The sequence below is a fragment of the Coregonus clupeaformis genome, chromosome 14 (genome assembly GCF_020615455.1).
Source record: "Coregonus clupeaformis isolate EN_2021a chromosome 14, ASM2061545v1, whole genome shotgun sequence".
Taxonomy (NCBI): domain Eukaryota; kingdom Metazoa; phylum Chordata; class Actinopteri; order Salmoniformes; family Salmonidae; genus Coregonus; species Coregonus clupeaformis.
This window is the reverse complement of record NC_059205.1, coordinates 15468874-15491273: the sequence shown is the minus strand read 5'-3', so window position 1 is coordinate 15491273 and position 22400 is coordinate 15468874. Positions and strand designations below refer to the sequence as shown.

The window sequence follows — 22400 nt, the reverse complement described above, 5'->3', positions numbered from 1 at the left end:
ATGCTGAATCAGCTCACTGTGTTAAAATGGTGCCCTCCAGCAGCTTCTTTGTACTGTTTTATACAGAGACAGACTCTGACAACACACAAATCTGTCTTTGTGGCGCTGCAGGTAAGTGCACTCAGGGCTGGGGCCGGGCCGAGTCCGGGCTGGCCCTTTAAAGTTGTGTGTGTGTGAGTGAGAGAGTGTGTGTGGAATGTGCTTCAGAGGCTGTTTTTACTCCACACACTGCAGCCATTGGGGATGAGGGAGCGGAGAGAGTATAGAAATAATTATTAGAACAGATACGGTATGATTCCAAATTCCACATAATCTTGCATAGCATTTGAATTGTCTCTCTAAGAAAATCAGATTGAAAATATGAAAATGGATACAGGGAAATATGAAACAACAGCGATGAAAAACAATACAAAATATACAAACAAAGGCCATTGGCGTGTTTCTGTCCAGACAAAAGGTGTGAACTTCACTATCAGCGAAGGGCAGAGGAGTGGAGATGAGGGGAGGAATAGAAGATTGGAAGAGGTGGAGATTGGGGGATGAGGCAGAAGGTTTAATTTTGAGATCTTGGAGTGCTAGCACCATGTGGTCAGGGAATGGAAACACTGTGTGCTTGGGCGTGTTTTCACACGTTTAAGTCTGTGTGTGTGTGTGTGTGCTGATTGCCATACTCCTCACTGTGTACACAAACCCTCAGCGAATGCAATCTTACAGTCACTGGCCCTCCCTTTCTGTCTACTGCAAGGCAGGGATGGAGTGATGAGAGGCGAGTGTGGAGAGATAAAAATGAGTACATTTCCTCCTAGAACGAATTGTTAGAGAGAGAAAGAGAGAGGTGAAAGTGTTCTCTCTCTCTCTCTCTGTGTGGGAGTGACATTAGGGGTGTCTTACGTCCATAAATAATCTGTTAGTGGTTTGAGTTCTCTGTCACTGTCTCACTGCAATTGTTACTCCGATTCTCTGTCAGTTCACCAGAGACAGACGAACACACACACACATACATCCACATACCTGGCCCACTGCCTCAGCACAGCAGGCCTGAGAGTTAGTTGTTTTTATGAAATACTACCAGCCCGACCCAAACCAGGCCAGGGGCATGACAGCACTTACTTTATATAACATGCTGCTTCTTATCAGTAATTTGATTTTTTTTTTTTTTTTTTTTAGTCCTTTTAGCAGATGCTCTTATCCAGAGCGACTTACATGAGCAATTAGGGTTAAGTGCCTTGCTCAAGGGCACATCGACAGATTTTTCACCTAGTCGGCTCGGGGATTAGAACCAGCAACCTTTCGGTTACTGGCACAACGCTCTTAACCACTAAGCTACCTGCCGCCCAGTAATAACCGATTGACTCCCGGTTATTTCCTCTTATCTACAGGATGACAAGTTATTACTGTACAAGGTGTAGCTGGGTGCAAATGACCCCTGCCACTCTCTCTCTCTGTTCATAAAGATCCAGTCAGGTCAGATCAGTGATTGATTCAAGGAGGGGAGGAAGGAAATTCAATCAATATAGACTTTGTTATAGATGTTTTAGCAGTGGCCCATATTAGATTAACTTAAGAAAGCAATAATTTCCAGTTTCCTGCAGTAGTTTGAGTGGAGAAGACAGAAGGTGTAGAAAGCAGAGAATTACTGTACTTGCAGTGAGAGTCTGTAGGAGAGAATGAACAGATTTGAAAAGCATAGATCATCTGAGATTTAGATCCTCCCATTCTCCCCCCCCAATTATCTCACTGTTACTATATAATTATCTCCCACTCTTTCTCTCTCTCTCCCTTCTCCGACTCTTCTTCTCTCTCCCCCTCTCTGTCTCTGGTATGTGGGCAGTCAGTCGGCTCTCTGATGCGAGGACAAAGCCTGGGTTGTCCTGCTGCTGTGTTCTGAGGACAGGACAGGCTCTGGGTCAGTTTCATTGAATACCCGCAAAGCGAATTTGTGTGTGTGTGTGTGTGTGTGTGCTGCCCTCAAAGCAAAGGGCAGAAGTACAGTCTATCCCTCAGTCTCTCCCACTCTGACTCATAGTGAGAGTGAGTCACAACACCGGAGCACACAGAGACCAGTTATGATTGACAAGGAGTCAGAACATGGCACTTTGAACAACACAATGATCTTTCCTTCATTTGATGTTTCAACTTGTCTGCTTATGCCCTGTCCATAGAGGCAAAGAATGCCAAAGGGGGATTGTGTTCTATTAATGTGTATCTCTCGCAACCTCTCTTTCCCTTGCCCAATTACCAGTTGACCCCTAGGCTAACCCCTACGCCCATATGCTCTTGTGTGGATCTGAGTGTATAAGAAATATGTTAATAGTGCCTACAAGGGGTCAGGGCTATAGGGGTCGATTTTTGAATGAGGCTACAGTCTGTCTATGGTCCCAGCTCAGGCCTTGAGGTCACCACTGTGGTGGAAAAACCACTCAGAAGGCAGTCTGATCTCAATATACAAAAGCTTTATTTGAACATGCATGGGAGAACCAATTCAACTCCCTCTTTGTACTCACAGACATTTTATACCAACCGAGGATGGGTGGGGTGTTTCACATGCCCTTCGAATGAGTCTGGTACTTCTGCTTATCACCACAGACAGTAGGCCCAGAGAAAGATACATCATACCAAGGACATGTCCACTACCCCACTGGGCACACACTGGTTGAATCAACATTGTTTCCATGTCATTTCAATTAAATTACGTTGAACCAACATGGAATAGACGTTGAAATGACGTCTGTGCTTAGTGGGTATGGTCTGTAACTGTAGCTGATCAGTAGTGATGGATCAGAAGTGGTTAACCACTGAGATCCAATAAATTACATTGAGTTCTAAGATATACACTGAGTATACAAAATATTAATAACACATGCTCTTTCCATGACATAGACTGACCAGGTGAATCCAGGTGAAAACTATGATCCCTTATTGATGTAACTTGTTAAATCCACTTCAATCAGTGTAGATGAAGGGGAGGAGACAGGTTAAGCCTTGAGACAATTGAGACATGGATTGTGTATGTGTGCCATTCAGAGGGTGAATGGGCAAGACAAAATATTTCAGTGCCTTTGAACAGGGTATGATAGTGGGTGCCAGGCGCAACGGTTTGTGTCAAGAACTGCAATGCTGCTGGGTTTTTCACGCTCAACAGTTTCCTGTGTGTATCAAGAATGGTCCACCACCCAAAGGACATCCAGCCAACTCAACATAACTGTGGGAAGCATTGGAGTCAACATGGGCCAGCATCCATTGAGAACACTTTGGACACCTTGCAGAGTCCATGCCCCGTCGAATTGAGGCTGTTCTGAATGCAAAAGGGGGTGCAACTCAATATTAGGAAGGTCTTCCTAATGTTTGGTATACTCAGTTTAATTCTGTGGGGTTAACTGACCACCAGCCTCTCTCCAGCCCTGAGTCAGTGTGAGTCATCATGCCATTGTCTCTAAGTTCTCCTGGCATCACACACCAGGGCCTAGGCCTCGCATCACAAGGAAATAGAATGGGATGTGTGTGTGTGTTTCCTCTCCAAGGAGCCGTGAAGAGCTGGAATGTTTTAGCCAGGTTTGCTGGTGCCAACCTAGTGCCCAAACTGCCCATTTCCCCCTGAACTCTTTTAGTCATCAACTCTATCAGATATCAGTCAAAAGTGGACTGATGTCTTTGCCCAGTAGCAAACTTGTGCCATCCATCTGTGTGTCTGGCGGTATTATCTACAGGCAAAACAGCCTGAAGCATCTGCCTCACACTCTCACCATCCTTTCACATAGGTCCCAGAGAGTGTGTGTGTGTGTGTGTGTGTGTGTGTGTGTGTGTGTGTGTGTGTGTGTCATGTGTGTGTGCTGTGTTATTGACCTGCTGACTCCAGACACACACTTTACATTCAGTATTAGCATACTGGGAATGGAGCCATGGCAACCCTTCCTGGTATGACACCGATTATTCAAATGCTGATGCGACTCTCTGGTGATGAGGCCTTGCAAACAGATGTGGTGTGTGTGAAGAAAATAATCTCAACCTGTATCAGTTGTTAGGACTATATCTTGCCTCTGACTGTGGAATCATACAATTAGAATTTTGTTCTATTAATTCTACAAAGGGACTGTGAGTTATTTATAATGATGGATACCTGGAGGAAATTGGACCTCTCTGAAATGGAAATGGATGGCCCTCCCTTCAGTAAAATATATTTTTACCCAACCCTCCCTGAACGCTTGAAAGCAAACAAGTGACCCTCCCCTGTACCCAAAAGAGTAATTCAAACAAAGTGGATAGCAGAGAACATGTCTACCATTTACCCTCACTCCTAGGACAGACCAGAGCCTTAAATATGCCTTTTATAAACGCATTTCATGCAGTTCTACATCATTTTACATGACTGGAGACAAGCAGAATCTTTTTTAATATCACAACAGAGCAAGACAAGGAATGAGCGCATTTAAAAAAGAGAATAGTCTAAGTTTGTAACAGGGCTAAAGTTGTCTATCAACTGTAACAATTGAGCGCAACAGAACTAGTTACAACTGAAGTATCTGATCATCAATGAATTTGAGAAAAGCAATTAAATGTTTAACACAGGTAGGCCTATATACACTTTTCATTTGTGAAACTATCATTTTAATAATAATAATAATAATATGCCATTTAGCAGACGCTTTTATCCAAAACGACTTACAGTCATGTGCGCATACATTTTTACGTATGGGTGGTCCCGGGGATCGAACCCACTACCCTGGCGTTACAAGCGCCGTGCTCTACCAATTGAGCTACAGAGGAAAATTATTATATTTTATTCCATGATATTGTTGTTACAAAACAGATTTGTGTTGACTGTGATTAGGGCATGGGAATATAACAGCATCTGCTAGGCTAAATTAACAAACTAGGCATGCATAGCTCACCACATGATCCTCAAACCAAAGACTGGCCAAACTCGTGTTTCTAAAAGTGAATTCAAAGGCACTGAATGACTGTATAGTCTAATAAGGCATTTTCCATTGAATTATTATTGAATTCCAAGTAATTATTCTTTTTAAATTGTATTTTATACACCCTAAATGCGAAATGTATAGGCATGTTGTTGAAATGCTGTTGTTGATGTGTTGTTGTTGATGTGTTGTTGTTGATGTGTTGTTGAAATGCTGAGCGCTCCTGCCATCCTGTAGCATGTCACAAATGATTCACAATGTATTTTTTAAATGGCAGGCTATAGCCTTGAAATAATTATAATATAGGCTAAATAATTCATTTTTTTCCTTCTTAGGCTACCTGGCTTGCTCCTGACTGATTTAGAGTTAGTATGTTGTTTAATAGCTTGTTGAAATGTTAAATAGTGAAAGAATCACACATTACTTCCCAAGCAAAGTCATGTTTTTGTCTCCTCGGCTATAGGTTGTAGCACAGCCTCTGAATGTCATAGTGACAAACCAAAGATTTCCCATATGCATCAGAGTCCTGCAGAGTGCCCCTGCATTTTACAGCTTGTTTCTAGCATAAAGCATTGCGGACTAAAGCGTTGTTATAGATCGCTTTATATAACCATTAAAAAAAATCTAAATATTAAGCTAACAAGGGGTAGGCCTATGCTTTTAGCCATTTTCTTTAACAAAAGCCACAATTCCCTCACATATCCCCTCAATTAGAGCCCTGGTTTTAACTTAACACACCAAGCCCTTTACTAACACTGAGATATTTAAGGAGTGCATGGTGACTGATGGAGTTGGCTGACAAAATCTATCGATAGTAGACTGTAATTTAGTCTGTCAAACAGGTAAGCCTACCTACCTCCTATTTCTTGAATAGGAAGAAATAGGCTCCAACACAAAGCCCTCTTGTTGTCAATAGCCTTAAGTCAAATTAAAATGAAGACTGTTTAAATGAATTAGGCCTTCTCGAATTATCCTACTTTCAGCACCCATGCGCTGTCCATCTCCGCGGCTGCCGCTTTATAGTCATGTAAGTTATGTAAATTACTTGAATATGGCTTATTATCAATAACTCTGATAAATAGCTTCATTATGGGGAACGAAACATATCGTTTTTATTAAAATCAATTATTGCAGTAGCAAGCTTACCACCATACCTCCTCTTCACTCTCTCTCGCCACTGAACAGGACATTAAAAAAGATATTTTCAGAAGAAGCCTTTGACTCGCTCCCTGAAGTGCCACCATACACAGCACAGCACAGCACTTTTTAGGCAGCACAAAAGGGTTTACATAAGCAAGAGCAGGGCAGGCCAGGGCTCATGATTGGGACAGCCTATCCATTGCAGTGTGTAATGCTGTGTAGCTTAGTTTTATATACACCATCCCAGCAGCGCAAAAATATTGCCCTGTGCTTCTCCTATAATTGCTCTTAGTATAGCCTAGGCCTATACAAATACTAAACCCTCCCCTGACTGAAATGTTCAAAGCATGACCCTCCTCCATTTTCCTCTGGGTAACAATTGTGTACATTTCGACCACTCCCTAACTACAATTGTATAGCTTCTTTCTCACCTTGAAAGTAGGTTAGCTTCTTCTGTATGTTCTTCTGTAGGTAAGAGAACATATATGGAGGGAGGGAGAGTGGAGATGTAGGATGGGCGCGGCACAAGCTTCAATTGGGCAACATCCTACCCAAAGCCCGAGATAGCCAGCATAAAGTCAGACATCACTTAACTCGTGCGTGAGTTCTATACCACGGACAAACAGGCTGAGTTCCCTGGAGAAATAACTGTGTTCATTTTCAGTCACACAGAATTAAACCATTTTCGCCGCAATGGGGGTGAGATTGATACAATTCATCTCATATCTTTCGCTTATCTTTACCCTGGAATGGACGCATATATCGGCTTTCAACCTGGACACAGAAAACGTTATTGAAAAGAAAGGAGAGCCCGGGAGCCTTTTCGGCTTCTCTCTCGCTATGCATTGGCAGTTAAATCCGTTGGAAAAAAGAATGTAAGTGTCCCTATTTTTTATTTGTATTTATTTTTCTGTTTCAGTTGCGGAGTTCCTCGCTTAACAGGTTAACAGGCTACTATAGGCTATACTTCAAAGGCTCGCAGGTTCTTCGCAAAAGTTTCTTGGCCCAACATCATTCTTACATTTATTCGGGAAACATTTTAACGAGTTTATTAACTCCGATTTCGGTTGTTTTCATCGTCTAAATTTCGTTAACGTTTCAAATCTGCATGTTTTTGTAACCGGTTAATTATTGGTGAGTTTTACTGCTTTACTGCCATTTGCAGGCTCGTGCCTATTCGTGCGCGCCTCCAATCTCATTATAGGTCATGCATTTGGCAAAAGAAAGTCACATGATTCCAAACCACTTACTCTGCTCTACAGATTTATACTAGAAATGTCCTTTGGGGAGTTTTCACTTGGCCACAGATCTAGTTAGGATAATTGAGTTATTGTACTCAATATCCTATTATTATTATTATTATTAGCCCTTGTGTCATGTGCACCTTATGCTGTGAGGCCTCAAAAATACAGTAAAGCAGCCTATACTGTAGATGGTGAATGTCATTTGGGTCACATACTGTAAAAGTTAGCCTAGTCCCTAGGCTATGGGCGTGGTAGTAGCAGGGACTGTGCCATTGTGTTAGTCAGGGTCACAGTGACATTAGATGGTGTAAAAGCATATACTGTACATCATTGTCTGAAACCTGAAACCAGCTGAGCCTTAACATTTCCAGACAGTTTAGTTGACTTCTAAGATAACTGCTTTTCTTAGAACGGCTTTTGGCCAAGTGAAAGACATGTTGTGTGCAATTGGCTAACACCCCCAAAGATGTGCCGTCTACCATAGGAAATGACACACTTCTGTAGTCTTACCATTAATCTCATGCCTAATTTCACCCTGCTCATTTTAGCACAGCAGGACTAGACCTCATCTGCCCTCAACAATCTAATTAACTACTGACTTAGGATCAGCTGTCTGCACCTCAGACCCATTTTATACCATCATGTGCTCAATGACTATACTGATTCTAGACCTGCTGTTATGGACAAAGAGTCATTGGAATGGATTTGTGTTTAGAATAGATTCTCCCCTTTTAACGAGGTCTGGAATGTTATGGGTTGAAGTCATTATAGTCTCAGGTCTGTAACTTTCTGTAATGGGGGCATTCTTAGTTATGACCTAAACTTGTCTGAACACACACACACACAATTTGATGTTCCAGTTTTAGACTGTGTCTATATTAGAGGCACCTGTTCATCAGCCCTGTGAACAGTCAGCCGGTAGAGACAGAAACAAACATGTTCTAGTTCAGATTATAGTTGAGATTTCATACCCTGAGATTCCCTCAATGAGTTCTCTCATGTAGAAAACCTGACTGAAGTTTATATAGTGATCAAAAATGGAAGTTGAACTGAATCCATATACCTTTCAGGGACACACTCTCACAGCCTGTTTCTGTTCCATATGCCCTCAGGACATGTCTCTCATAAACACTGAATCAGCAGGTCTCAGCCTCTTCCCCAAATCCTAACCTCCATTATGGGTAAAATGCTGGCCTTAGATATCAGTGCATGCATGAACAGCCAAGTGATAGTGTGTTTTTGTGTGAGTGTGTGTGTGTTTGTGCAGACGTGTTTAACTATACTTGTGGGGACCAGAAGTCCCCACAAGAATAGTAAACAAACAAAAATTGGACCAACTGGGGACATTTTGTTAGTCCCCACAAGGTCAAATGCTATTTCTAGGGGGTTTAGGGTTAAGGTTAGAATTAGTGTTAGGGTTAGAATTACACACTAGACCTTTAGGTTTAGGGTTAGGAGTTAGGGTTCGTTTTAGGGTTAGGGTTAGGAGCTAGGGTTGGTTAGGTTTAGGGTTAGGGTTAGGGGTTGGGACTGGATTTTGAATGGGACTGAAGCTTGTGTCCCCACAAGGTAAGCTGTACAAGACTGTGTGTGTATGTGCATTTGTACAGTGTAGCAGAGTATGTGTGTGCCTATTCAGCAGTGAGAGATGTCTGTGTGTGTGTGGTGTTAAAGTGGTGACTGATATATAGAAGGCAATGAGGCATTCTTGGTCTTTTGTAACTGTGTCCGTGTGAGTCGGCACATTGTTGGCTGGTAACAAACTGTATGCACGCACAAACACACACACACATACTGTGTACACGGAGACACACACACACAGGCAGACACACACACAAACACACAGACATGCACACACTGCACTGCAGGAGTTGAAATCCACTTCTACTCTGCACAATGTTAACCATTGACTGACCTTAAGTGAGTGGACCCTTCCCCAACATGTACAGCACCATTTTTACAGTATAGTAAAATCATGTCAGTCAGAGTACAAGACACTAAACTCGGCAGCCATAACATAATCATGATATATACAGTAAATAGTGCTGCCAGAGGCTACACTTCTTAGCTGCCTGCCTCAGCAGATCAGTATTACAGAAATTACTGTCTGTGCTGCTGGGCGTTCGCTTGGGTGTGTGTGTCTGTCTGGGAGCGTGTGTGTTCTCTGTAAGTGTTTCCGGAATCTAGGGTGTGTGTGAAAGGTGAGTCATACCTCTGTGCCACGCCCGACAGGTGCGCCTGTTCTGCCAACCTGAGTCCATGCCTCACAGGTATGTGTTTGTGTGCTTGTTTTTTAGATACCTGCAGATGGAGGGATCTGTTTGGCACGGGTCTGTGAGGGCAGGTGTGTCTGTGTGTGTGTGTGTGTGTGTGTGTGTACATGCTGAAGAGCAAGGGGATCTGAAGCGCATGTATGCAGAGAGTTGGCACTGCTCTGTATGAGAGAGAAATAAATAAATTGTTACTGAAAGAACAAGAGAAAGAGAGAGGAGGGAAGGAGGGAAAGCTGTGACAAAGAGAGTGAGATAGAAGTTGAGAGAATGTCTTAGTGAAAGCACATGGGAGAGATACAAAGTGTGTGTGTGTGAGAATCCATTCCACCATGTTCTATAGACAGAGTGGGAGCAGCTACTGCATTGTTGCAGCTAGGAACACAAGCATTTCGCTACACCCGCAATAACATCTGCTAAATATGTCCAATACCATTTGATTTGATTTGATTTGAGGTCTAGTGTGTAGAGCTGCGAGGTTCCTATGTGCAACAGTCTTTGATCTGTCAGATCCTAGATAGATAGGATAGTTAGGGTTAGAGTTCAAAGGTTAGTTCAGAGTCCTGGGAAAAAGCACTAAATGAATGAAATATTTTATTGCTACTGATTTTTTTTACTACGATACATGTACAGTATGTGCAAAAGTTCTGCACACACACACACACACACACACACACACACACACACACACACACACACACACACACACACACACACACACACACACACACACACACACACACACACACACACACACACACACACACACACACTGCCCTTTCTCTCCTGCCTGCAGGCTGATCCAGGTTAGCTCAAGTTATCCAACATCAAAGCTGAGGAGTGGTGGAGGGATGTTTGCAGGAATGCTGACAGCATAAATCACCTTTACAGCTGGGCACCAAACACACACAATCCGTCAGTTACTCAACCCCCGCTGTCTGTCTCCCACACAGACCTGGTACTAGGTACCAAATGGAAGAAAACGGACTGAAACAGGGAGGGACTACCCAAACTTGTCCAATAAGAAGCACAAAACGTTTTGTTATGGTGTACACTAATTAATACAACCCTGGGTTTATATCTGTCCTGACAAGGAGCAAAGAGAACTTGGCGTTAAAATGTCAGAGTTCTGGAATTCATTAGGGTTCTGTAAAATGTTCTGGAATCCATTTAGAACTGAAATGTGCTGAAAGTTTCATTGAAGTTGATCCATTGTTGCTTGGTAACAAGATGGGGTGGTGCATACATGCAGCGAGCTGTTTACACAGAAGCTGTTCCTCGATTTGGTGTTTCTCTGTTTCTTTCTGCTGTAGGCTGTTTGGCCTCGTTGTGTGTTTGTGTGTGTGTGCTTGAAAAGAGAGAGAATGGCTGTTTCTCTGTTTCTCTTTGCTGTTTTTGTTCACACACACACACACACACACAACTTTATTTTTGGGGGAGTAAAAATGTTTGACCATTAAAAAGTCCTATTTCCCCTAACCCTATCCCTAACCCTTAACCTAACCCTAACACACACACGCACGCACACGCACACCACAGACTGAATGTTTGTCTTTGTCCTTCCTGTGGATTTGATTCTCTACTGTTACTTCCTCTACATGTGGTGAATGATTGGAAAAGCAGCTGTGTTGTTAGCCATTATCAGTAGAACAATACACCCTCCCTCTCTTCACGCTCCCTGTCTCCCTCTCGCTACCAGTGGCAGGCTACAGAGTAATGGGCTACGCACGCGTTACATTGCACAGACATTAATGAACAATTGAGACCACGTACAATTCAAACATTGTTTCAGATACCTTTACTGCAGTTACTGTGTATAACTGGGTAATTGCACTCTGTTTATCTTTGTAGTTATAAACCATAATGTACAGTGTTGGTGGTTCCTGTTAACTGTCTCCCGTAGTCTGAGGAGTAGGTACATGTTGTTCCTAACCAGTGATGCAGGGTCAGATCTTTTCTCATCCCCTAATGTTTTAGGTTCGGATTTGAGGAGGGTAATGTGATCCTAGATCTGTGTTAAGTGGCAACTTGTACCTTGAGTGTAGTCTGAACCCAGTGACCACAGGGTTTCCCAAACGACAGTGTTGGCGTGGCTAAGGGGAAACCTCTTCCTTCCGCCTATTCTCCTGACTTCCTGTTAGTGTTAGTGCAGGTGCGTGTACGTGTATGTATGGCAGGGGGCAACACCAAGGATGCTCATTGTTCTCAGATCAGTGTGGGAGCCGTCGTTTAATTACCTGGGCACAATTCTATTCATTTATTTTCACTCACTTTTATTCTCTCCCTCCCTCCACTTGCTCTCTCCACTCTGGGACATTTCCATTGAGACCCAGAGGAGTCAACACCCACATGGCTCTCTCCCTCTCTCTTTTTCCTGTCTCTCTCTCCTATCGCTCTCTTTCTCTCGCTTAATGAGTTCATCACATTAAAAGCCCCTTGACCCCAAATATACCTCTGTTCACCCATATAGGTATGAATACGAGTTGTGTTTCAAAACAGGTGGGGTTTTCTTAATCTCATCAAGTACTTAAAGCATAGAAATCAATCTAGTATGGCTACACATTTTACCCTTTGATGAGAGACCCTTGGATGAGAGTTTTTCAAGGTCAAGTTCAAGTGTATTGTGACCCACATAACAATCAATGCAAACTGAACATGACAAATGGCCTATCACAAAAACACAGCATATTTAAAGGTAAAATAAAGGTAAAACAGGCCTGTACTAAAACCATGTGATTTGTACGACAAGGCATTAAGCATTTCTATGCATTTCTATGCATTGAACAAAGGTTCAGTTCATTTCATGACTGATGATTGTCATCAAGAACACACACACACACACACACACACACACACACACACACACACACACACACACACACACACGCACACACACAGAGAGACAGCCTCAGTGATGGGGAACTTTGATATGCTGCTGTGTGGAACCTTGAGTAATGCATCGTGGGTACTGGGGTGTGGTGGCTGTGACCCCTCTCTAAGAGCCCCTCTTGTCTGTGGTTCCATAAAGACATCCAGTGTGTGTGTGTGTGCGTGCGTGAGTGTGGCCCCTCCCTGGAGTGTGTGTGTGTGTGTGTATGTGTGTGTCTCCAGTCCACTTTTCCTTTGTGGATGAATGTTATCGCTGAGTCTCAGTTCTGTCCAATCATGAAAGAGCTCTTTGTCTGAGGGGTGCTGGAGAGGGTGGGGGTTGGGGCAGGTCATGGGAACAGCGGTTTGGTTGAGTGCGTGCATGGTGCGTGTGTGTGTGAGACATTCTCTGATGTTCTCTGTTGAAAAGGAGATGTTGTGTGACTCAGAGGGAAAGTGAGAGGAGAGTGGCGAGGGCTGCTGACAGGCCGGTCAAGATTCTCACAGGTGTCAAAGTGTAGGACTCCAAATTGGGACAGATCAACTGGCTCACTGACTGTAGCTTCCTCTTATAATGGTTGTGTGGTGGTGGTTTGTATGATGACCTCTTTGTAAAATGTGGGTAGGACAAGGACAGGGAGTGATGTGTGTACCAGTCATGTTGTAAAATTGCTGTCAGTGTTCTCATGTGTGTGTGTGTTTGTGTGTGTGGTGTGTGTGTGTGTTGGTTTCCTGTGTTCAAACATGGCCTTGTGGTGTGTGTTACAGGTTGCTGGTTGGTGCTCCAAGGGCCAAAGCTCTGGGAGGTCAGAAGGCTAAGATCACAGGAGGACTCTACAACTGTGACACCTCTTCCTCTTCCTCCAGCTGTAACCGAGTGCAGTTCGACAACGATGGTGAGCTCACCTCTAAACACATGCACACACATATTTTCTGTCTTCATCTGTCCACACAAGTCCTTATAAGGGAATGGTCTGTTAGCAATCACTAGATATTAAGCATTTGATCAAGATTTGATGATTTTGTGTGTGTAGAGGACTTGAAAACCGAGAGTAAGGAGAACCAGTGGATGGGAGTAACAGTGAACAGCCAGGGACCAGGAGGAAAGATTGTGGTAAGTGTGTGCATGTGCATGTGTATGTGCGTGTGTGCGTGCACATGCGTACGTGCGTTTAAATTATTGACTTGACTGACAGCTTTGCTAACCAATCCCTCTCCTCTCTCTCTCCAGACGTGTGCCCACCGCTACCAGCGGCGTCTGTTTGTGAACACGGCCCAGGAGTCTCGTGACATCACAGGGCGGTGTTACGTGCTGAGCCAGGACCTGACCATCGATGCCCTGTCTGATGAGGATGGAGGGAACTGGAGGTTCTGTGAGGGGCGGGCACGTGGGCATGAGAGGTTTGGTTCATGCCAACAGGGTCTGTCTGCCACCTTCACAAGGGACTATCACTACCTGGTATTTGGCGCTCCTGGAGCATACAACTGGAAAGGTAGGTGGAGAGTGAGAGTGTGAGTGTGTATGCCTGAAATCAAACACTTGTCATTTATCTGAAAGGATCAGATTGGTGTCAATAATACGGGAACTGCTACCAGAGGGGTAGATGTACCAGGTTGCATTTTTTTTAATTTTTTTTAATTTAACCTTTATTTAACCAGGTAAGCCAGTTGAGAACAAGTTCTCATTTACAACTGCGACCTGGCCAAGATAAAGCAAAGCAGTGCGATTAAAAACAACAACAACAACAACACAGAGTTACATATGGAATAAACAAAAACGTACAGTCAATAACACAATAGAAAATAGAATATCTATATACAGTGTGTGCAAATGTAGTAAGTTATGGAGGTAAGGCAATAGGTAGGCCATAGTGCAAAATAATTACAATTTAGTATTAACACTGGAGTGATAGATGTGCAAAAGATGATGTGCAAATTGAGATACTGGGGTGCAAATGAGCAAAATAAATAACAATGTAAATAACAATATGGGTATGAGGTAGTTGGGTGGGCTAATTACAGATGGGCTGTGTACAGGGACAGTGATCGGTAAGCTGCTCTAACAACTGATGCTTAAAGTTAATGAGGGAGATAAGTGTCTCCAGCTTCAGAGATTTTTGTAGTTCATACACCCATCTCATCCTTTCAGGTCTGGCTCAGGGGTTAAATGGCAGGGTTAGGGGTCAGGGTAAGGTTAGGGGATAAGGTCAGGGTTAGGCCAATGTCAGCGTTAGGTAGATTAGATTAGCATAGTCTACATGGCCCCTTCCTCTCTCATCAGCTGATGCTCAAATCTATGAACCACTGTGACCTCTAGTGGTAGCAAAACCACAATGATAAAATGTTTAATTTAGATTAGTGTCATGTCATCTTGTACATTACTTTTCCCCAAAAACAATCATCTCATGAGAATGTTTGTTTTTGTTTTTTTGTTTGAATGTATTGTTTTTGTCATGTTTTTAAGTTACTGTTTTTCCATTCATTATTTGTGTTGAGATTTTTGTCCTCATCTTCTCATCTCCATTTTCCCCTTCTTCACTTCCTCACTCCCCATCCCTCATCCCTCCATTTTCCATTCCATCTCTCCAGGTGTGGTGAGAGTAGAGCAGAAGAACAGCACTCTGTTGGAGATGGGTTTCTATGACGACGGGCCCTATGAGGTGGGCGATGAGAACCGGTTAGACCCAGACCTGGTCCCTGTGCCCGCTAACAGTTACTTGGGTAGGTACATCTAAACTCTTTCATCCCTCATTCCTCTCTCTCGCCCTCCTCTATGTGTGTCCAGGTGTGCTCTTCATGACCACTGTGTCCAGCTCATGTGTTGAACAGTTTGTGTACAAGTCACTTCCTCCTCAGATTGCTATGGAGACCGATGTAACGGCCAACAGCTATTTAGGTTTAGGTTTGTAAGACTTCCTGCGTGATGACATCATGCTCTCCACAGCCAATCATATCACTCTGTGCACTAGTTATCATCATGCACAGTGAAACATTGTGCTCGTCATGAGGATCAGCCTGAGCTAGGTGTTATGTAGATGATCAGATCTATAAATCACCTCAACTTCCAACCAACTGGGCTTGAATAGATCCATATTATGGAGAGATCAGTGAATCTGTACAACACCTAGCTTTGGCCGAATGCAGCATGTTGATGAGATCATTCATGTTTTGGGAATGTGTTGGTGTGATGCCAAGTCCAGGTGCTGTTTGTTAGTGTTTCTGTTTGATTTGGTACCTTCGTGTTGTGTCATGCATGGTCAGTAAAACATATATATATATGTATTTTTTTTTTGTCTAGCTACATCCATAGTCAGTCAGTGTTCCATCTATATCTGTGCAGTGCATCAGACATTTAGTGAAGCACCAGCTCCTCACCTGAAGCATGTCGGTATTTATGTGGCCATAGAGTACATTGACTGATGGATTAATTCATTGATTGAATGATTAATTATGTTTCTCTTATCAGGCTTCTCTCTGGACTCGGGGAAGGCCATCACTAAGAAGGGTCAGCTGACCGTGGTTGCCGGGGCCCCGAGAGCCAATCACAGTGGGGCAGTGGTGTTGCTAAAGAAGGAGTCTGAGGCGTCCACCATGTTGTCACCAGAGTACATCCTGGAAGGGGAGGGGCTAGCCTCATCATTCGGCTACGACCTCGCTGTGGTGGATCTGACTGGAGACGGGTACGTCTCTCTTTTCTCTCATTTTTTCTCCCGATCATCAATGAGGCAAATCTATACACTGCATGTCCACCTTTCCATCAAAGGCAGTTTCTTTCCACATGGGAGGATATCATTGTTTGAGCCTCTCTCTGTTTCTCAGTCATTTCTCGCTCCCTTTCTGTCTCCCTGGCTCTAGGTGGCAGGATATTGTGGTGGGAGCCCCTCAGTTTTTTGAGAAGGACGGGGAGGTGGGCGGGGCTATTTACGCCTACATTAACAAGGGTGGAGTCTGGAGTAAGGTCACGCCCACCAGGATAGATGGACCTCAGGACTCCATGTTTGGACTGGCTGTAGAAAACCTGGGAGATCTCAACCTGGATGGCTATCAGGGTAAGGGGCGTGTGTGTGTATGTATTCATATGTCTGTCTTTGCCTTTGTGTGTGTGTAGACAGTGTGTAATCCTGACTCTCTCTCTCTGTCAGACATTGCTGTGGGAGCACCCTATTATGATAATGGGGCAGGGAAAGTATACATCTACCACGGCTCAGCTCAGGGCATCAACATCAAACCTGCACAAGTGTTGTCAGGGGTGTCATCGCGGACAAAGTTGTTTGGTTATTCTCTAGCTGGTAACATGGACCTGGACAGGAACTCGTACCCAGACCTGGCTGTAGGATCTCTCTCCGACTCTGTGTTTGTCTACAGGTAACCATGGCAATTAGTAATCTATTAGTAATCTACCCCACAATGTTTTGTTTATACATTTATACATTGCATTTGTTAATACCTATTTTTTTGCCACTTTCTTGACCTTTAAACCTTTGACCCTATGATGTCACTCCAGGACTCGGCCAGTCATTAGCATCCAGAAGGTTGTCAAGACAACGCCAAAGGAGATCGATCTGACTAAGAAGAACTGTGGCAACAGCATCTGGTGAGTGTGCTGTTTAATTGCAGAATATGGAAATGTATCAACCATTTAAGCCATATTCATAAATACAAATGACTTGATGTGTTCCCAGCTTGGAGGTAGAGGCCTGTTTCTCCTACACAGCCAAACCTAAATCCTACAGCCCCAGACTGAGTAAGACAACACCTTCTGTGTTATGATTTGTCTCAATTTCTTCAATGGGCTTTTTATGCCTTAGATCAGTACGTAATAGTAACTGTCCCCCTCTTTGTCTACCTCTCTCTCTGCTCTCTTCCCCCTCTCTCTCTCTTTCGCTCTCTTTCTTTCTCTCTCCCCTCCACAGCGGTGGCCTACTCCTTTGAGGTGGAGGCGGAGCGTAGAAAGAAGGGTCTTCCTCCCAGAGTGATCTTTTCTACGCGTTCCAGCGACATCAACGACTACCAGTCCACCGGTGTTCTCACCCTCAGTGGACAGGGCAAGGCGGAGTGTATCACCGCCAAACTCACACTACAGGTACTAGATCACAACTCGCATATAGTGACACTGCTAACAGTAAGAAAGAGGAATGGGAAAGAAAAATATAGATATTTCAAGACAGTCTTTCACCAACATTGCAGGTGAAATATGGACAATAATCAGTCTCCTCTATCCTTTGCCAGTGATACATAAGTCAGTAACATGTATCTCTTATCTGTACTCTGTGTGTCTGTCTCCTACAGGAGAACATTAAGGACAAGCTCAGGGGAATCCCCATCGAGGTTACCGTGGAGATACAGAACTCCAAAAGGAAAAGAAGAGCGCTCCCAGAGCTCGCGCCCATCCTCGACTCCAATGACCCTATCACGGCCCGCGCTGAGGTAACCAATAACAACCGTAACACAGTTTCCTATTGGCCAGCTTTGGGTCACGTATGTGACGGAGATTTACAACTGTGGCCTGCGCTAAGCCTGTTCCCTCCGATCTAGGATGAGTTTGTCTGGTCAGCATGTTGTTCCCTGTGTGCGTAGGTGAGTTTCCTGAAGGAGGGCTGTGGCAGTGATAATGTGTGTCAGAGTAACCTACAGCTCCAGCATCGCTTCTGCTACAGAGAACCCAACAAGGACGTCTTCCATCCACTACCTGTGTGAGTATAACACCTAAACCTGTGTCACCTAACCAACACCTGGGTGAATGTAATCAATGCTGACATAATCTGCTGGTGTCCTTGAAGGGAGAATGGGGTGCCAGTAGTCTCCCTTAGCGACCAGAAGGATATCGCCCTGGAGATCACAGTGACCAATCAGAATGGAGATGATGCTCATGAGGCGGCATTGGTTGCCTCCTTCCCCCCCTCTCTCTCCTACTCTGCCTCCCGCTCTGCACCCAACGCAGTAAGTTACACCTCTCCTCTTCTATTACTCTCTCTCTCACGCCATCTTTCCTTCCCCTCTTCCATTTTTCAGACTGGTACTGAGTTGTGATTGGCTGTTGTTGATTACAGGACAAGCAGGTGATCTGTGTGGCCAATAAAAATGGCTCTCAGGCAGACTGTGAGCTGGGGAACCCCTTCAAGCAAGGCTCAGAGGTGAGAGACACCAAGGCTGATCACGATCACTAGCTAAAGCATGTGTGTGTGTGTGCGCGTGTGTATGCTAACATATCTCTCTGTGTGTTTAGGCGATGTTCTACATCATCCTGAGCACAGCAGGCATCTCTCTGAACACCACAGAGCTGGAGATAGACTTGAAGCTGGAGACGTGAGTATACACTCCCACCTCCCTCTAGGATGAGATACTGAACAGCTACGTTTGACCAACAGTGCTGATTTGACCTCTGACCTTTCAGGACGAGTGACCAGCAAAACGTGGACAGAGTCAAGGCCAAGGCCAAAGTGGTGATCGAGCTGCTGCTGTCCCTCACAGGGTAAAACAATATTATTTGCCAGCTGCTTAATGTGATTTAATGTGCTTTTACACGTGAGAACCAAATGTGTTGTCACACCTCCCAGCATCGGAGCATCAGCATGACGATGTTTGTGTTTGTGCTCACACTGTGTTTCTTGTTTCTCCAGAGTGGCCAAGCCCTCCCAGGTCTACTTTACTGGAGAGGTAAAAGGTGAGAGCGCCATGAAGTCAGAAGGAGACATCGGCAGCCCCATCGAGTTCGAGTTCAGGGTAAGCCTTTTTATTTGGTTAGTTTCAGGAATAACGACATCATTATCATACAGGCACGTTCATATCAAACAGGTGCATTCGTATTTCACTATAAACTGAACTCACCTGTCCTTTGACTGCCTTTTGATTGACAGGTGATCAACCTGGGGAAGCCCCTGAAGACATATGGCAGCGCCGCCCTGATCATCAATTGGCCAAAGGAGACGGTGGAGGGCAAGTGGATCCTGTACCTCATGAAGATCGACTCCAGAGGTCTGGAACAGATCACCTGCTCCCCTGAGAGAGAGATCAACCCACTCACTGTCAAAGAGGTTAGGAAACACTGCAGCGGTCAAACTCCAAACTCCTTGGACATTTGTGGTCCCGAGGCAAACAAACTAACAGTCCCAATACAGTTACCTCTGTTGTAAGGTGCTCGAAAGGTTCTTACCAAGGGAATGTTTGTTCCAAATTACCTTCTGTTACACTCTGTTTAGGAGCCGAGCAGCACCAGGAGAAGACGAGCCATAGTGGAGACAGACAAACCTAAGGAGGGAACCATCGCACTACTGACTGACAAGAGGAAATACACTACTCTGGTAACACAACCTTCTCTCCCAGTTTATCAATGTTTAAATCTTGTGTTATTAGTCGTATACGAGCTATACTGTAACATGGTGTGTGTGTTACAGTCGTGTGAGGACGGGGCAAAGTGTGTGGAGATTCGCTGCTCCCTTCAGGGCCTGGACAGTAATGCAGTCATCCTGCTCAGATCTCGCCTCTGGAACAGCACATTCCTGGAGGTAAGACACACACCTCCCTCTGATATTTGACTGCACCTCAATGTCCTGTCCACTCTCACCTCCCTATGTGTTTCACAACAGGAGCACTCCAAGCTGAACTATCTGGACGTGATAGTGAAAGCCTCTCTCAGAGTGGACGGCACTGCTAAAAACATGGTCCTTAAGAACGCAGAGACACAGGTACTTGATCAGTTTCACATTTCAAACACAAACAAATGTCACTTTCTTTGACTTTCTATTGATGTTGTCTTTCTCAGGTGAGAGTGACGGTGTTCCCAGAGCATCGTGTGGCTCAGTACGGAGGACTCCCATGGTGGATCATCCTGGTAGCCATCTTGTTAGGGCTGCTGCTGCTCGGCCTGCTGGTCTTCCTGCTGTGGAAGGTAAGACTAGAAGAGAACAGATAAATGTACACAGTGTCACTGTTTACAGTATATACAGTATGAATACACACACGTGCACTTGTACACACACACACACACACACACACACACACACTAATGCAATTGCTTCTCTTTAGTGTGGTTTCTTCGGGAAAAAGAAAGACAATGCGCCACCCTCTGACAAAGAGAGACTGACGTCTTCTGACGCGTAAAGAGAGAGAGACGCTGTCTCTGGGGTAAACACATCTATACATGCCTGGGGGCACAGAGGATGGATGGGCACAGTGGCACAGCGGCAGACTAACTCTCGCTGAAGGGGGAAATGCTTTCGCTAATGAACAAGCAGTAAAGGGGCTCAGAGCTACGAAATCAAATGCAATGCTATGATGATGGAATGGATGGAATGAAATGTTAAGAGCTCAGCTGACAGGTTGCTGTAGAAAGCACTTCAAGGTTCTGCTTGGAAATGTCCATCTTTCTAACTGTTATGGACGGTTTACATGCATGGCCATGTGGGATGAATGCTTACTTTGGTTGAAAATCATTATGCCAAGTTTATGAACTGTTCTCCTATCGCTCCAAAGACCTTCTGGGTTAGATCCTTGTGGTCTTCATCTCTCTCTGTCTCTGGTTTCTGCTTCCGTGGTTGCCATTGGAACTTCAAGCACTTCCTCTCTGAAGGTTCTTACATGGTTTTCTTTCAGCCTGGTTTATAGGGGCGTTGCTACATTACAGCTTTCTGCATGTAGGACCACCGATGGCTCTATATCGCCTCCTACTGTTCAAGAGCCTCACTCACATCTCTGCCCTTAAAGGGATAGTTCACCCCAAAATCAAACAGTGTTAGACTTTTCATAGTTTGATGTGAGGGTGAACTATTCCTTTTATGTTGTTGAGAGGTTAAAAAATGATGGTTACTGATTTCTATGTGCTGTTTTTTTCCAACAGTGTGGGTTTTTCAAACGCTCAAAGTACGACGACAGCGTTCCCAGTTATAATGCAGTGCGGATTAAAAAGGAGGAGAAACTGGAAAGCCTGGAAAAGAAAGCCTGGATAACGAGCTGGAATGAGAACGAGAGTTACTCTTAACAATGGCGGAATGTTGGAGCTCCCATTCCCACAGACATTCATCTGACTATTCCAAGGCCTCACTCCAGTGTGGACATAAAAAAAGGATTGTAGAACAGCTTTATTTGTGTACTTTAAGGACAGATGGTGATCCTACAATAGCAGGTTAGATAAGGTAAAATAACACTTCATCAAATTGTCCCTTTTTGGGGATCAATTAAGTATTATCTTGTCTGATTTTATCTTGATAGTGACATCCATGTTGATCACTGGACAGAGAGAAGATTTTTGTGTGTTCTTGCACATTTTGGGTCAAGAATCCCAGTTGTCACTCTTTCAAAGCTCTGGACATTGTTTTGTAAATGTACACTTATGGGACAGGCTGGAGTGTTTTATAAATTTTGTATATTTTGAAGAATTGTGTATTTATTATATGAGGAGAATGTTAACTACAAAGTACTCCACTGGCCAAAGACTTTTTCACAATGAGTATTTTTCAAGAAATGGAAGGATGGATGCCTCAAATCACACTGACAAATCTCAAACCATTTGGGTATAAGGACAGTTATACACATTTCACTGGGGTCATTTTTCATCAAGTTATAGCAGCAGCTAATCAACACCTTTCCTATCCCATCTTTCTATATTATTTTCATGTCATCTACATATCCATGTACTAACTTTACCATCCAAAACCACTCAGAGAGAATGTTGTGAACTTATATAAGTATTCGATTGTTGAGATGGACCAGGGAAGCAGAGAGAGTGGAGAAACTACATATTGTGGTTCTTCTAACCAGTCACATTAAATCAGTGATCATTTCAAGGAAGTGAAGAATTATGCATTTTGTAAGTATTTAAGCAGGGCCCATTCAATGCTAAATGTGGAGGATTGGTCCAGTGACAGCTGTTGACATTAATGTAAAGTAACGTGTGAAAAAATGGCTATGATTTCCTAAATAAAAGTTTTTACAAAGTCACATCCATCTCTTTTCATTTTCGTGCA

The 22400-nt window shown here is 44.0% G+C and overlaps 1 protein-coding gene across 2 annotated transcripts; it reads left to right on the top strand.

The window, feature by feature from the left end:
• Positions 1-6499: 6499 nt before the first annotated feature.
• On the top strand, positions 6500-22374 carry LOC121581175 (integrin alpha-6). Of its 2 annotated transcripts, XM_041896594.2 has the most exons (25): positions 6500-6931; positions 13207-13334; positions 13473-13552; positions 13670-13931; positions 15028-15159; positions 15905-16118; positions 16294-16487; positions 16581-16803; positions 16943-17032; positions 17121-17182; positions 17352-17521; positions 17728-17865; positions 18016-18131; positions 18219-18378; positions 18489-18572; positions 18665-18744; positions 18833-18910; positions 19059-19161; positions 19296-19472; positions 19638-19739; positions 19833-19943; positions 20025-20123; positions 20201-20326; positions 20464-20562; positions 21275-21362. In XM_041896594.2, exons 1-24 carry the CDS (start codon positions 6750-6752, stop codon positions 20536-20538), a joined length of 3186 nt encoding a protein of 1061 aa, XP_041752528.1. In that variant the 5' UTR covers positions 6500-6749; the 3' UTR covers positions 20539-20562; positions 21275-21362. The 2 variants fall into 2 exon arrangements, with proteins under 2 accessions (XP_041752528.1, XP_041752527.1); XM_041896593.2 differs by lacking the exon at positions 20464-20562 and having other exon boundaries at positions 6502-6931; positions 21275-22374.
• The last annotated feature ends 26 nt before the right edge of the window (positions 22375-22400 follow it).

What these genes read in the sequence shown, in the direction of transcription:
- LOC121581175 (XM_041896593.2), top strand. Translation starts at nt 6,750, where the DNA reads ATGGGGGTGAGATTGATACAATTCATCTCATATCTTTCGCTTATCTTT. An exon ending in GCCCGCTAACAGTTACTTGG is followed by an intron (nt 15,160 to 15,904) that starts GTAGGTACATCT and finishes TTCTCTTATCAG; the next exon opens with GCTTCTCTCTGGACTCGGGG. An exon ending in CCATCGAGTTCGAGTTCAGG is followed by an intron (nt 19,162 to 19,295) that starts GTAAGCCTTTTT and finishes TTTGATTGACAG; the next exon opens with GTGATCAACCTGGGGAAGCC.